This window comes from Lutjanus erythropterus, chromosome 10 (genome assembly GCF_056507025.1).
Source record: "Lutjanus erythropterus isolate fLutEry1 chromosome 10, fLutEry1.hap2, whole genome shotgun sequence".
Classification (NCBI taxonomy): domain Eukaryota; kingdom Metazoa; phylum Chordata; class Actinopteri; order Lutjaniformes; family Lutjanidae; genus Lutjanus; species Lutjanus erythropterus.
The window spans coordinates 3,175,067-3,189,773 of NC_139326.1; the positions used below are offsets into that span (position 1 = coordinate 3,175,067).

Genomic DNA, 14,707 nt, shown 5'->3' on the forward strand with positions numbered 1-14,707 from the left:
AATATTTTAAGTGAAAGGTGTACATTTTTTAATGTAGTTTTTATATTATATTTTTTGTCTTTTATTCTATATGTTTTCTTATTTTATTTGTATTTCTATTCATCATTATTTACTTATTTATTTATTTGATTCTTCAGCGGCTTTAATGAGTGAATTTCCTCAGTGTTGAATCAAGAAAGCTGATCATATCATGTGTTATCTATATTGGGGGGTCTGCCGTTTTGATTTACTGTAATTTACTATATAGTAATCCTATTTTGATCATTGTTAAAATATGAAGAATTTATTATCTTCAAACATAATGATAATAATAATAATAATAATAATAATAATAATAATAATAATAATAATAATAATAAGAATAATAATATGTAATAATAAGAGGATTTTTTAAAGACAAAATTCTCTAAATTTAGGGGTCTTTGGTCCAATATGTATCAATTTTGGGGGCATTTGACATGAAAAAGTTTGACAAACTGGGCTAAATGAAAAAAAAAAAATCTGTGGTAAAACTAGGGGGTTAGCTGCACAGATGCACATCTGGAAACTGATCAATCTCTTTTCCGATTTTAGATTTATAAACTATATATACGTATCTTACAGCATTTGCAAAACAGAATTTGTGCACTAAATATAGTTTACTGTGTTATTCCCTACCACTGTCAGTGTTGTTCAGCGGTAGCAGATGAAACTGACCTGTGTATACTGCCATGGCATGGGTGTAGTCAGTAGATAAGAGTGTGAGTATAGCCACGTTATCTGTTGAAACCAATCTGGAGACCGACTGTGGGACAGTCTACGTTTAATTAGAAGGATATTCCGCCATCACGCCATATATTACGAACATGATGTCTCAGTACATAAGACTGGTATGAGCAAGGGAGGGGCTGCTGCACAACACACTGATAGAATGAATGCAAAGAGCCAAAAGAACACTTCCTGTTGATGCAAAAATTGCAGCAGCAACTGTCTGACACATCTGGACTGGAGAGGGGGGGAGGCCTGGCTGTAGTGTTAGCGAACTACTGAGGGGAATGGACAAGGATTCATGTTAATCTGGAAGACGGTGAGTGTGCTGGACTTCAACTTTGACTCGGACTTGTGACCGTGATGCGTCTATAATGTCGATGGGTCTTCGCTCTTACGGTGGAAGTACTGAGGAAATAATTGCTTGTGACCGTACGTTAGCAATTGAATGCTAGCTGTCGTTTAGCTGCTACTTAGCACTGGTCGCTACTTAACTTATCTAGATGGGAACTCTAGGTTTGAGACACTCGCGAGATACGTAAGAGTTGCGTTTACGTTGTGCACGTTGTGCAAAGTAAATATGTTACACTACTGAGGATATCTTCTTTTCAATTTTAGGGACAAAAATACTTGATTATTGTCAGGGAAAGCTCATAGTTTGGGTTGAAATGATCACTCTCGCGAGCTCTTTCGCGGGTCAGGGTTTCCCATCTAGACACGACCGTCTCTACGACACGGTTTGTGTCGACAAAGGAACCCTTGATTTGTTAGACTCTCGCGAGACTTCTCTGCGTTGCGTCTTCTTGAGCGCCGTGTACAAATTAATACTGTTTTATAATGTCTGAATCATGTGGCTGAATTCGGGGCAGAAAGTATTTTGTTAGAGTCAAAGAAAAATTATGGCTTGAGTTAAAATATATTTAGTCTCGCGAGAGTTTCGCCGGTCTGGGGTTCCCATTCTGTGACACCGAAAGGCTTCTAGCTAAGGTAGCGCTATATAGCTAGCTTGAGCTAACTAGCATAGTAGCTACTTCATATGACAGCCGACATAGTTTGGTCCCGCATTCGACGCTATAATTTAACTACTAGCTAATACAACGTTGACAAGCTGTTGTTCACTTAGGAAAAGCTTGACCAAACCGCAAAATAAACTACCATGACAGACAGACTGAAGTCTGTGTGAAAGTAACGCATTTTTCTGAAATAATAGTTCGATTCTAGACGCTAATACAGCTAGCTAGTTAGCCTATGCTGCTTGATAGTTGGGTGGTTCGGCCCTGTGAACCGAAGAATTTCTTTAAACTACGGTTAATGTAGCTGCAAGTTACCACTGAAATGAGAAATGGTTGAGACAACATTAAAATAAGCAGGTGGATGTGACGGTAAAGCTAACGCTAAGGTTAGCTACTCCGCAAGATAACGTTAGAGCCCCACATTAATAGCTAACCAACCAGTGACAGAATGGTGTGCACTAAAGTTTGAGCACATTTGCCTTCCAATGTATTGCCTCTGTAAGCATGTACGATTGGATCAACAGTACATGCTAATGTCCCTTCATTAATGATGAAGCCAAAACGGGTTAACGGAATACTTAATGAGTAAGTTAACGCAAAGAGTGTGTAGGTGAGACTTGCAATAATTTACTTGACTGAAACATTACCTGTCATGCCCCATTTTAATGCAGCTGGCAGCTGGCCCATATGCATACATTTTGCCAAAACCGACCCAGCTCCTTCATGACATCTGTTAAACTGAAAGACCAGTATTACCAATGCTCTTAGTAACAATTCATGGAGCTGTAAACTCATTGTATGTGACGTTATGGCAATACAGGGCAAAGTGCGGGGACATGGTAGGTTATTCTGTACATCTAGGTTCACCTGGATTACCAATGACTGTGTTCGTCACTTATTCCTCTGACATCCTTTTGCACTGAAATTCTCAGAGACCAAGACTCGTGGTAGTTCACCTGATTTCACCTGACTTGCTTTATTTTGATATCACTGACATCAGGCCTGTATGTATTTGGTGTGGCTGCATGATATGGTTAAAAAAAATCTATTTGAAATGATCGTAACACATATTGCAATTATGATTAGTAGGAATGATCTTATTGCATCACGTATATTTCCATTTTCACTGAAAAAAATAGAGGTACACGATTTTGGATTTTTGCACACACGCTGATATTTTCCAACTTATTTTGGCTGATAGCTGATGCCAATTATATCAATATAAAGCTCAAGAGCAGGGTTTTGGAAGTGAAAATCCCAATCACATTCTGAGTAGAAGATTTAGATTATTAGTCATAATGTTGTAGCCATATAAGGTAAACTGACCATGAGCTATGAGATTGTGAAACAGTTGTATATGCTCCTGTAGAAGCCAAAAGCCAGTATGATATCAACTTTGTTCGAAGACAACCAACTTTTATTTGCAATGCCATGGAGAAGTACTTCACTACCCACAATCCTAAAGTGTAAGAGCGACTTCTCTGATTGGTGGACCTCATTGTTACCAGAGAAATGTTTACTATCCCTGCAAATGAGTAGTTCAGCCAGCAGGGTGGCAAGTTTTCTAGCTAACATGAGTTGTAATAACAATGTTTTTAAGCCACAGTGAATATGATTTATGAACACACAAAATACAAACTACAGAGTATTACAACACTGTGACAAAAGTTAGATTTAAGAAGACGTATCATTCATGGTGGTTTATGGGATAAGTAGTTCCTTCACTTTATTTTCACATTATGTACACAGTCCTGTATCTGTTTTACTTTTTTTTCCCCTCTGAATCAAATGTTTTATGGTCATGATTCATTTCGAAGTTGGTTGGCTTGTTTCCAGGCTTAAAACTCTTTATATGACAATTTTCTGAAATGTTAAAGGAGTGAATGAGTGGGAAATTCACTTCCAGAACCGAAGTCGCTGAAAAAGTGGGCTCTCAGTGTTGAGCTCTATATGCACATGTGGTTTTCTGCCTAATTACAGAGAACATCAAGTCTCTCCTGTAGTGAAGACTGTGTTTTTTCTCTTTGTTCATTGTAGTAATCTGAATGACAGTTCTTACATATTTGCACCACATGCGCATAATTAAAGCATAATTTTACCGAACTGTCATCTCAGCTGAAATAAGATTTAAAGCTAATGCCGATATTTAATTTTTAAGCCTTCATCTTATGATATCGATGACGAGCCTATAATTGTTTGCATCCCTAGACTATTAAAACTATTAAAATCAACAATGATGTGACTTTTGTTGGGGTTTGTACCAAATAAACATGCTTTTTTACATCTGGAGAACAAGATTTACAGGCCAGGACATATCTGTAGCACTGCAGTACTTAATCATAATGATGTCTTGTCACACATTTTTACTTAATCAAGGATTCTGCAATTTGGATATTCAACTTGGCCTTATCGTGACTTCAATAATATGCCAATTAATTGGGCAGCCCTAGTATTTAGTGTGTTAGAACTGAACCTGTTCATTACCTTAAATGGTTTTCCTAAGCTGAAAGACTAAAGATACCACTACTGTGTTGCCTATGCCCTTGGTAACTATTAATCTAGTTGTAAAGTAATTGTATGTGAAAGTTATGGTAGGACAGGACAAAGTGCAGGGACATGGAAAGTTATTCTGTACATCTGGTTTCACCTAGGTCACCAAGGACCACCAAGGTGTTTAATGCTGCTTCTCAGACATGTATTTGCTCTGAGATTTCCCAGACTGCTGCATACTGTCCAGTTTGAAACTAACAACATGGTCTAAATAGTACAGTCTATGTACTGTAACTACAAGGCATGTCACAACAGAATGGAGCCAAACCAATTACAACTTTTGCATGAGCTGGCATTATGGCTTTGCACCCATTCAACTCTATATCTCATAGTCCCGTTTCTGTTTGGGATAAGCAGTAAAACTGAAGTGGTTTGAACTGCCAGCTGAAATGAGTGACTGTGCAATACAAGGCATACCCAGTAGATGATAGGTACACTTAGTGATGACTGGTGAAACAGGACTGTATGAGGTCTATCCTGGTATTCTGGAATTTTAGAAATTGTTGGGGCAGTCTCAGAGGTTACTAGCATTTATCAGTCAAAAAATATCAGCACTCTTAAAGTGATATCAATACCAATAGAGGACTTTGTTTGATACTTTTTTGTCTACTTCATTCAGCACCCATCATCTGAATAGAACCATTCCTGATATAATACTTCTGCATTCTTTGCATGTATTTTCATCAGACGCCACCATGTAGTACATCCATTTGGCTTCGTTGTTGTGAAGGTATTGCAGCATACCAGGATGTTAAGAAATCCTGAGAGCATGATTTTCAACAGCGTCAAAGATACAGATCTTTTTCTTTCTATTAAGGTGGCGTGCGCTGTATTCGCTGTTCCTTCAGAAAATTTACCACCCCTTTTGCTCCCCTTACCCTTCTCCTTGTCCTGTGCAAATGCACAAACGCTACCTGTCGCTGTTTGTTTGGCTCAGTCTGAGACATGTTTTGTTTCCTGTTCACAGAGCCATAGCTGTGTAGAAACATCTGTTATGTTTTGTTTTTTTCCAGTGTTGAGCAGAGGAAAAGATGAGCAGTAAAGTCGTCTTTCTGGCAGTAAATGTACAGTTATAACACAGCTGTAACGATCAGCTCCACTTGTGTTAAGGGACTACTACAGTACAGTGGATTACAGATGAATTGAGCCTGTTTACACAAGTTTTACATGAATTCAGCCATAATATCGTATACCCCTGTACATCTATGTACAAAGAGGATCAATTGCAGGTATTGTTTGACTGGAGAAGTTTATTTACCTTTAAGATAACAATTACAGATGCCCTAGCTACCAGTAAACAAGTTAAGAGAATCATCTTCACTGATATTTTTGGAAACCTTTTTAAAATTTTGTTGCATGCTCATGATATTGTGGTATTTATCACCTAATTATTGATATAGATGTAACTACATTTATTGATTTTTAAACCACAAGGTAAAAAGTTGAACTTGTTTAGTCAAAATATTCTCAAGTATTTACTTTCTACTCGTATGATATTACCCGAGGAAGACAGTAAAACTGACAGTAAATGTAGACATTTGCAGGTTTTTTTCTGCATGTCAGCAGCAAATGGTGGCTGCCTTCAGTGCCTTGTTTGAATTCTTTTCTACCTTAAGCACAGCCTGACCATTTGGCAGCAATAATACCAGTTTTAAGGGCATTGCGTCAAATGTATCACTGCCAACTGTAATTGCACCAGTGGAATCACTGCAGGGTGGCGCTAGGTGAAAAGACAATGTAGCAGCAGGATTATATTCCAGCTAATTAGTGCTAGTCATTAGAAACACTGTTCACGCTGCAAACAAGATGTGGTAAATTTGTCAAGGTTGACGTGGACAAAATGCATGAAAAGGCCACAGAGTGCTGTCGTGGATCAGCTCAGTTCCCTTTCAACTAGTTACTCTCATCTGAAAGCATCAGTTGTTGCTTGTGGTGAATGCAGATAACAGAAATGGGAAGGGATGTCTTTGTGGATGCCTTTTTTTTTGCCCTTTTTTCCCCTCATGTCACCAAGGAGAACGTAATTATGTGATCATGTCAAACTTACTTCATTACACTATACAGTACACTACAGTATAATTCTGTTAGTCAGTTATGATTTCTGTTAAGTGTTTGTAGATGCATGGCCCTTTGTTGCACAAATTACAGCAAGTTTCAGGAGGATATTTTCTTGGAAAAGTATAAAGATAGTACTGTAATTCTTTTACTCATGTTCATCTGATCAGCACGTGAGTAGTCAGAACGATGAGCATTTTCTTGTTTTCCAGTTATTTACCCCAAGAACACACCCAAAGGCAAAGCATGCAATATTTAGCCCTGCATACTGAGCTCCACACAGCATGTTATTCTCACACCAGGAAAGTTCCTCACATCATACCTTTACTTCACTCAAAATCTAGTCTATTTTTATCAGTTTTTTTTTATTATTATCTGTTTGAAATTGCTCTCCCAACCTTTGCTTGTTAAGCAGTTCTGTTCTGGGTCTGGTCTGCCCCACAAGCTGTTTTTCAAAGTAGGTGAAATGCTGCTGATGTTGAAGAAAGCATACAATGCTGGCTTGCTGACTTTGATTTTTCTCCTAATGTTTTTTCTACCCTTTTTTTTTGAGTGACATGCTAAAAGAGACTTTAGGTGATGTCGTACCACCAGACTTATGCTGACCTTATGTTCCTCAGCATCCTTTCTACCTTCTTACATGAAGCAGCTGTGTCAAAAAGGTTTATTACCACACCGGGAACGTGAGCCGCAGATGGTATTTTTGAGCTGAGTTTAAACATTTTCGTTTTTTCCCACGTGAGCTGAGCATGTGACCCTCACCCAGCATGTGCATCTCAACTACTGAGCATGCATTCTTTGGCTTCCCTTCAACTTGGCTCCATTCAGTATGCATGCTGTTGGCAGCCATCACTGATATGTTTTAGTGTTTGAACATGTTTTATATGAAGACTGGTAATGGGCAAGTGAAAATTATGTGTACACCTTCTTACGATTCTGTGTTTTGCTACATCTTTCCCTCCTCTGTGCCAGGATGAGAGCATATGGTTTGTCAGACAGGTGTCTTGGCAAGCTTTTGGCAACTGGAGAAAGTGTTTACATTCCCAAAGTGCTGACAGGGACCCAATGCGCAGATCATGCTGAATTGCTTGCAAGAGGCAGGGGAGGGAAGGAGGAGGTGCAGCGGGAGAGATGGGAGAAGGGCAGATGGAGTGGGGGGAGTGGAGGGTTAAGCTGGAGAAATGATACATACTGAGGTTTTGCAGCATGGAAGTATTAGCTTTTACAAACACACAGTTACACAGTAGGTGGAGTATAATTTCATTTGCAGCTTTTCAAAGTGTGGTTCAACTAGCTCTGCTGAGAGGGCAGCGCCTATGTCTGTTAATATTTCATCACCCAGGTCACGTCTGTATATTATTGTGTAAGAGTAGTGTCCCACTCCTTTATGCAGCAATGCCTTTCATGAAGGGAGTATAATGGCATGTATGCTATGAAATATCTTAATGTAGGGCGAGGCTGTCGTCGGTTTGTGCTCATCACACGGTCAACCAGCGGTATGCACAATTAAATAGTTAAACAGTCATTTGCATCAGTGTTGTTAAGCACACATGTTTATGCAACCATATCGAAGAAGAAAGGCTTTGAAAGGAGGGACTTTTCTGGATAGTGTAGTGTATGCTCACCTTCCAAGCAGAACCAGATTTTCTTCTTTGTCTGCCAAATGCACGGTATACTGTAACGTACACCATTATGACTTTAAAGCTTCATTGCCACTGGAAAATTGGTACATTGTGCGCTGTCAGTAACGATCATTCTATCTACTTTCCTCGCACTTTCCTGTTTCACAATAATAGGTATGGATGAATTATATTGATACTGTGATATAAGACTAGATATTTTAAATCTTGAATATTTTGTCATATTGAGATATTACACAAGTGTTTTCTTTTCCTTGTTTTAAAGACTGACTTACAGTGAAGTGATGTAATTTTCTGAAATTACCAGACTGTTCTAGCCATTCTGTAATTTGCGTCTACCCACTTAGTCATTATCCACATTATTTAGCAAAATCTCACTGTGTTAGCCCAGTATTTTGTGAAGGGACCAGTAGTCATCCCTAAAATATTGTCACAATATCTATAAATATCAGTATCGAGGTATTTGGGCAAAATATTGTGATATTTGATTTTGTCCATATTGCCCACCACTGTTTGGAGTGTGTTGTCATCTTTGTTCTTCCACTCCCTCTAATACTTGCACTTAATTCTGTTAATGTGTCACTGGTGCCACACCAAGAAGCCCACCAACTAGTATTGTCAGCACTTTCTATATGTTTCTATGAAAAAAACCCAACAACACATGGTTAAAATATATACTGGATCTGTATGAAAACTGGAATAATTTATGAAATGTCTGATGTGACAACAAAATTAGTTTGGAGTCACCAGTTGTGGCATAGCAGATGAATTTTGTTTTTTTTTTAGAAGATTTTCATAAATTCCATATCATATAGCTCGAACAATATGTTTTTTTCAGATCTGATATCAGTTACATAGTGGTGACTACACACTGAGAGAGACAGCTGCATAAGAGCCAAAATAGAACATTTTAGAAATTGTTTTATCAGCAATCAGAGAGAAAGTATATTGAATATATATATTTGGTAAACCACTAGCATACCAATATGACCAGGGTGCATATGGATTTCTTGAATGATTTTTGTATTCTTCCTCCTGCCCCCCTGAAAGACCAACATCAACATATCAAGAAATCCAATACATCAATTAGTATCCTTTTTTTTTTACATAAGGAGGCAGAGGCTGAACAAATACACTTTATTAGTGACAGTAACAATAAATGTAAGAAATATTATGTAACTTTGTTTTCATTATTGATTAAGAATTATTTTCTCAATTAATCAATGAGTGGTTTCGTCCATAAAACATCAGATAAAGCTGAAAAATGTTGGCTGTTTTACTGTCGTAGAGGACAAAAGAATCCAGAAAAATGCACATTTGAGGAGCTGAGTTCAAAGAATACGACTTTTTTCTTAAATTGAAAAATGACTCAAAATGATTAATCAATTATCAAATTGTTGGCGATTTAATTCAGTAGTTGATTAATAACTGATTAATCGTTGCAGCTCTGTATAACATGTTAAATATTGGAAGGTAGATTTCACTGGAAGGTTCATTAACATTTATCTGTCTGTCTGTCAGTGGGGGTTGACAAATGTATATTGTCTCACAGCATATAATCATCATATCAATATATTACTCTAAAGTGCTGTTTTCCTGCAATGCATTCAATGCTTGTGGGTTTTTTTTTTTTGTTGTAGAATTTGTTCCATACAGTGCTGTATAAAGTAAGCCTGCATCAAATGCTAATTTTAAACAGCCTTCTGTTTCATTTGTCTTACATATACAGTGCAATAGCTTTTTTGTTCCCTGGGAAAATGTTAAGTGCTGCAGTTCATTGCAAATGCCTTGTTTCAAAACCTAATGTTTTCTTCTCGTGTTTTTTCTTTTCCCACCAGGCTGTCGGCAAACTGGAGAAACATATCCAAGAAATGGACGACGGCAGCTACATCGAGTTTGATGTGCCGGAGTTCAGTAACACTGTTCTGACCCAGCTCAATGAGCTGCGGTTGCAGGGGAAGCTGTGTGACATCATTGTTCACATTCAGGGCCAGCCGTTTCGAGCCCACAAAGCTGTGCTGGCAGCTAGTTCACCCTACTTTCGTGACCACTCAGCCCTCAGCACCATGAGTGGCCTTTCCATCTCGGTCATCAAAAGCCCCGAGGTGTTTGAGCAGCTTCTCGCTTTCTGCTACACAGGTCACATGTCCCTGCAGCTCAAGGATATTATCAGTTTCCTCACTGCTGCCAGCTTTCTGCAGATGCAGGCCATCATTGACAAGTGCACCCAAATCCTGGAGAGCATCCACTCCAAGATCAGCATCCCAGTCAGTGTCTGCAGCCCAGAGAAGGATGACTTGCAGGCCAGCCACAACGGGGTCAATGACAGCAACCTCTTTGTAAACCCTACCCAGATCTCCCCCCCTTACTACTCCCGGCAGAATCAGACAGGACACGAAGCACGCTTTGAGCTGGCAGGAAAAGGCCTGGGCCGGGTGCGACATCAGCAAGAGGAGGGCCAGTCAGACCGAGGCAGCAGTGACAGCGTGTCAGAGCATGATGCTCCCATGGAGGGAGAAACGGAGCAAGTGGAACTGATCGGCAAAGATGGGCAAGTAACCGATGTGCATGTGAAGGTGGAGAAGACCGACAGGCCCACTTACTCAGATAGTTCCTCAGCCGGTGATGATGGCTACCACACAGAGCTGGTAGATGGAGAACAGGTGTTGGCTGTCAGTGTCGGTTCTTATGGTCCTGTCATCCAGTCTGCTACCTACTCTTACTCAGGGCTGTCCTCCCCGTGCTTTGTCAACCTTAGCAGCTCCAGTCCTTCCCGCTCCATACTCAGTGGCTACAGAGGTGGGCGAGCTAGGGCAAAGCGCCCCCTGGCCATCCCGGCAGGTGTGCTGAGTCATATGAAACCAGTCTCGGATGACGGTGAATCAGCTGTGGGACCCGCAGGGTTGGAGAACGATGTGCGAGAGCGCAGCCTGCGGAGCCAGTGGTACCCTTACAACGAAAGACTCATTTGCATCTACTGTGGAAAGACCTTCAATCAGAAAGGGAGCCTGGATCGCCACATGCGCCTGCACATGGGAATCACCCCATTTGTATGTAAATTCTGTGGCAAGAAGTACACAAGGAAAGACCAGCTGGAGTACCACATCCGTGGCCACACGGACAACAAGCCCTTCCACTGTCAGATCTGTGGCAAATGCTTCCCGTTTCAGGGCACCCTTAACCAGCACCTGAGGAAGAAGCACATGGGAGCGTCAGAGGGCAGTAATCACATGGACTCTCCAGAGAGGACGGAGGGAAGCTCAGGTCAGAAGGACCAAGAGGAGACGTCTGAGGGGATGGCTTTTGAGGCGCAATATGCAGAGGAGGCACCAGCCAATGATATGGAAGAGAGTTCAAAATGCAGTCCGGAGGAGGCTCAAGCATCAAGATGTGATTTTTAGGTCTTGCTTCAGGTTAAGGAAGCTTTAAGAAATGTTTATTTTAACTCAACTTAAAGGACTTTTTTCTTTTTTGAATCAGCTCCCTCCACTATGGACATTTCTTGCGTCAAAGGGTTTCTGTCAATTTTGTGAAAGCTAGATATTGAATGCAGAGAGCAAATGGGTGCTTTATAGAAATTTGATTCTTTCGAGCAAAGGGAGTAACAACTTACTATTTTTGAGGAGGTCACAATAATCAAGACCCCCCTGATTGATTTCTCTTTTTATCTTTCCATGTTTTTTAAAACATATTTACAGAGTTATATAGGCATGTTGCAATAATTGATAATGTGAAAGCTCTGGTAAGATGCTAGTCATATCACCTTTTTACCTGACCTGTTTTTGCACATGTGGCCACAGGAGGTCACTTACTCACAAGGAATGATTTTTCTGCCAGTGCAAAGCTTCGTGTGACATATCCGTTCAATACCTCATGATGCAACTACATACTCATAACAGACAGTATTTTAACTTTAATGAAACTCACCAGGTTCTACCTCATAGCCAAGAACCTACCAGGCACAGATGTGTTCACCGTTTTGAAATCCGTTTTAGGTTGTATATGTACAGTATCTTATTGCCAAACCCTGTAAAGAATATTCTCGCAACACAAAGCCTTGATACTTAGGGGAAATATTCCTTGCTGATTGTATGGATTAGGGACAAAGTCCTTGGTATATGTTTCACGGTCAGCCAGGTTAAATTGATGATTAAGAAGGTGCTATGTTAGGAGTGCATTACATTTGCTAGCTTTCTTCTGTGTTCGTTTCTGGCAAGAGAGAGAATAGAGTAAGAAAATGGCCCTGTATTCTTTCAAGATTTTGCTGTCTTATAATGTTCGTTCAACAAAAAAAAAACACTTATCTCTCATCACTACTGGAGATCTCACTCTGTTGGCCAAGGCACGGTCTTTAGATGCTGTCATCCATGTAATGGGTGAATTACGTCCATACAGTGAAGTCATTTGTATTCCTCTATACTCTGATTGCAGACTTAATACTGAATTATTGTATGTGTAAATTGTTTTGTCCTGAAGTAGGCTTCTAGGTTAATACTCAGTGTCGACACAGAGACAGGAGTACTCATTGTCAACTCAGCACAGTAGGAACAGCCCTGGGTCTGTTCACATGACTCTACATACAGTAGTATACTAGTCTGAATAATATGCAAACAGAAAGAACAAAGGAATCTCAGCCATTTTGACATGGTTTTTCTTCCATTATTTGAAAGAGCTATAGGTTTGTTTCCTGTTTTGTTTTTGTTTTTTTTCTGTCCTACCCTTTTTGATGGGACGAGTGATCTGTGATCTTTGTTCTCTGCATTGGTTGCAGACTTGGAGCATGTTTTCCTCATTTGTCAATCCTACATTAATGGCATTGACACATGCAGCATAGCTAGATTAAAGGGGTGGTTTGGATTATTTGAAGTGTGATTGGATGAGTTACTTTTCGATAATCAGTGTATTAGCTACAGTGGATGTTATTCAGCACGCCTCCAGTTAGGAGGAGCAGACAGGAACACTAGCAAGGAAGCTAATTAATGAACTGCTGTGGTTGAGGTTAAGAAAGGTCCACCTAAAAAAAAGTCAGTTTAAGTTTATGCTATATTTGATATTTGGCTTGTAGAACAGCTGTTTCCCTTTGTAAAGGGCTGGTTTGATGGCAAGGTAAAACTGTGAAAAAAGTCTACTCTCTCCAAACCAACCAAACTCCATTGACGAAATCAGTCATTTTACTTTGCAGAACGTGGGGGTTGCTGGTCTACCGCTGCTAGTTAGTTTGTTTTATTGTGTTGCGTGACTTTCTTTTAAAACGCCTAAGTCGCCCCAAAATACAAACAAACTAACAGATCGAGGCAGCCACTCCATGGTCCGTGAGATTGAATGACTGATTTTGCCGATGGAGTTTGGTTTGTTTGAAGAGAGTAATATTCTAAGAATAATTAACTCTTAAACTTGTGTTTTCTTTTAGTTGGACCTTTTTTAAGAGACTAAAGAACCTTTCGTTGCTGACCCTGTCCACAGCAGGTCATCATTTTGCTGTCATGATGTTGCCCGTGTCTGCTTCTCCAAACTGTGGGCGTGCTGACCGGCATCTGCTGTAGGTAATACACTGACTATCAATATGTACCTTATACAACTCTACAGCAAATAATCTGAACTACCCCTTTAAAGCTAAGAGGTAAATGTTGTTAGTGGTGATCCAAAGTCTTGATGCACTTTGCAGAGTTAGTGGGTGGGATGGGTGCTGTCCCATCGATAAAATGTGCTAATTTCTGTCTTAATTCTGGTGCAGCAGCAGCAGAGTAGTACTTGTTTTATAGCAGTGATTTTTCCTCTGATGAGACTCTGCATTCACATGAATACTATTGGCTACAAGCCATGCATATGGCACCATTGTGTTTTATCTATACTGTTTGAACCATGGGGATCAGGGACGGGGTGTTGTTAGTTTATAGAGACTTGGTTTAATTTCTTAAAATAATTGCATTCACGGTAAATACAAAAGGCACTTAAAAGGGCCTGATTGGTTATTCTATCATATTTAGCTAATTTGAAAACTCAGCTGGTCCCTTTTGTGCTAATCCTGCTTTCTTATTCGCCATCCAGCTGTTTAATGCCTTTTCAGAAGAGCACCTGCTATATGCTTTTATTTTGTCCCATCTGGTCCATGCTGAATTTGTGTCAGTGAGCTAGATTACTTCACAGTTTTCATATAATTTTCTACTTTTGTGTGCATTTGGTGCGAGAATATTGTGTTTTATTGCTTTATGTCTAATGTTACGTCAAGAATGCAGTCCTTTTATTCCACTGAATGTGCTGTCAACGTCCTCACTCATTGACAGTTAAAGGGACAGTTTGCCCCAAAATCAAAAATAGAGATTTTTTTTCTCTTACCTGTAGCTTAAGTTTATCCATCTAGATAGTTTTGGTGTGAGTTGCCAAGTTTTGGAGGTATCAGCTGTAGAGATGTCTGCATTCTGTCCAGTGTAATGGAACTACATGGCACTCAGCTTGTGGTGTAAAAATACATTTGAAAAACTCAACAGCAATGTCTCTTTCCAGAAATCATGACCCAGTTACTCAAGATAATCCACAGACCTTGTTGTGAGCAGTTTCATGTAGGAACCAGGCCAATTTCATCATTTTAGCCGCATTTATCAAACTAATCATGAATATCTGGAGATTTTCCAGTGGTTCATAACAAGCTAGAAGTCCAACCAACAGCTTGTGTTTGTGCAGTGTTTCACTTAATGTTGCCTG

At 39.7% G+C, this 14,707-nt stretch overlaps 1 protein-coding gene across 1 annotated transcript; it reads left to right on the forward strand.

The window, feature by feature from the left end:
* Window positions 1–779: 779 nt before the first annotated feature.
* Window positions 780–12,648, forward strand: zbtb34 (zinc finger and BTB domain containing 34). Its single transcript, XM_084727887.1, has 2 exons — window positions 780–1,066; window positions 9,844–12,648. The coding sequence occupies exons 1-2, from the start codon at window positions 1,049–1,051 to the stop codon at window positions 11,404–11,406; spliced, it is 1,581 nt and encodes a 526-aa protein (XP_084584013.1). The 5' UTR covers window positions 780–1,048; the 3' UTR covers window positions 11,407–12,648.
* The last annotated feature ends 2,059 nt before the right edge of the window (window positions 12,649–14,707 follow it).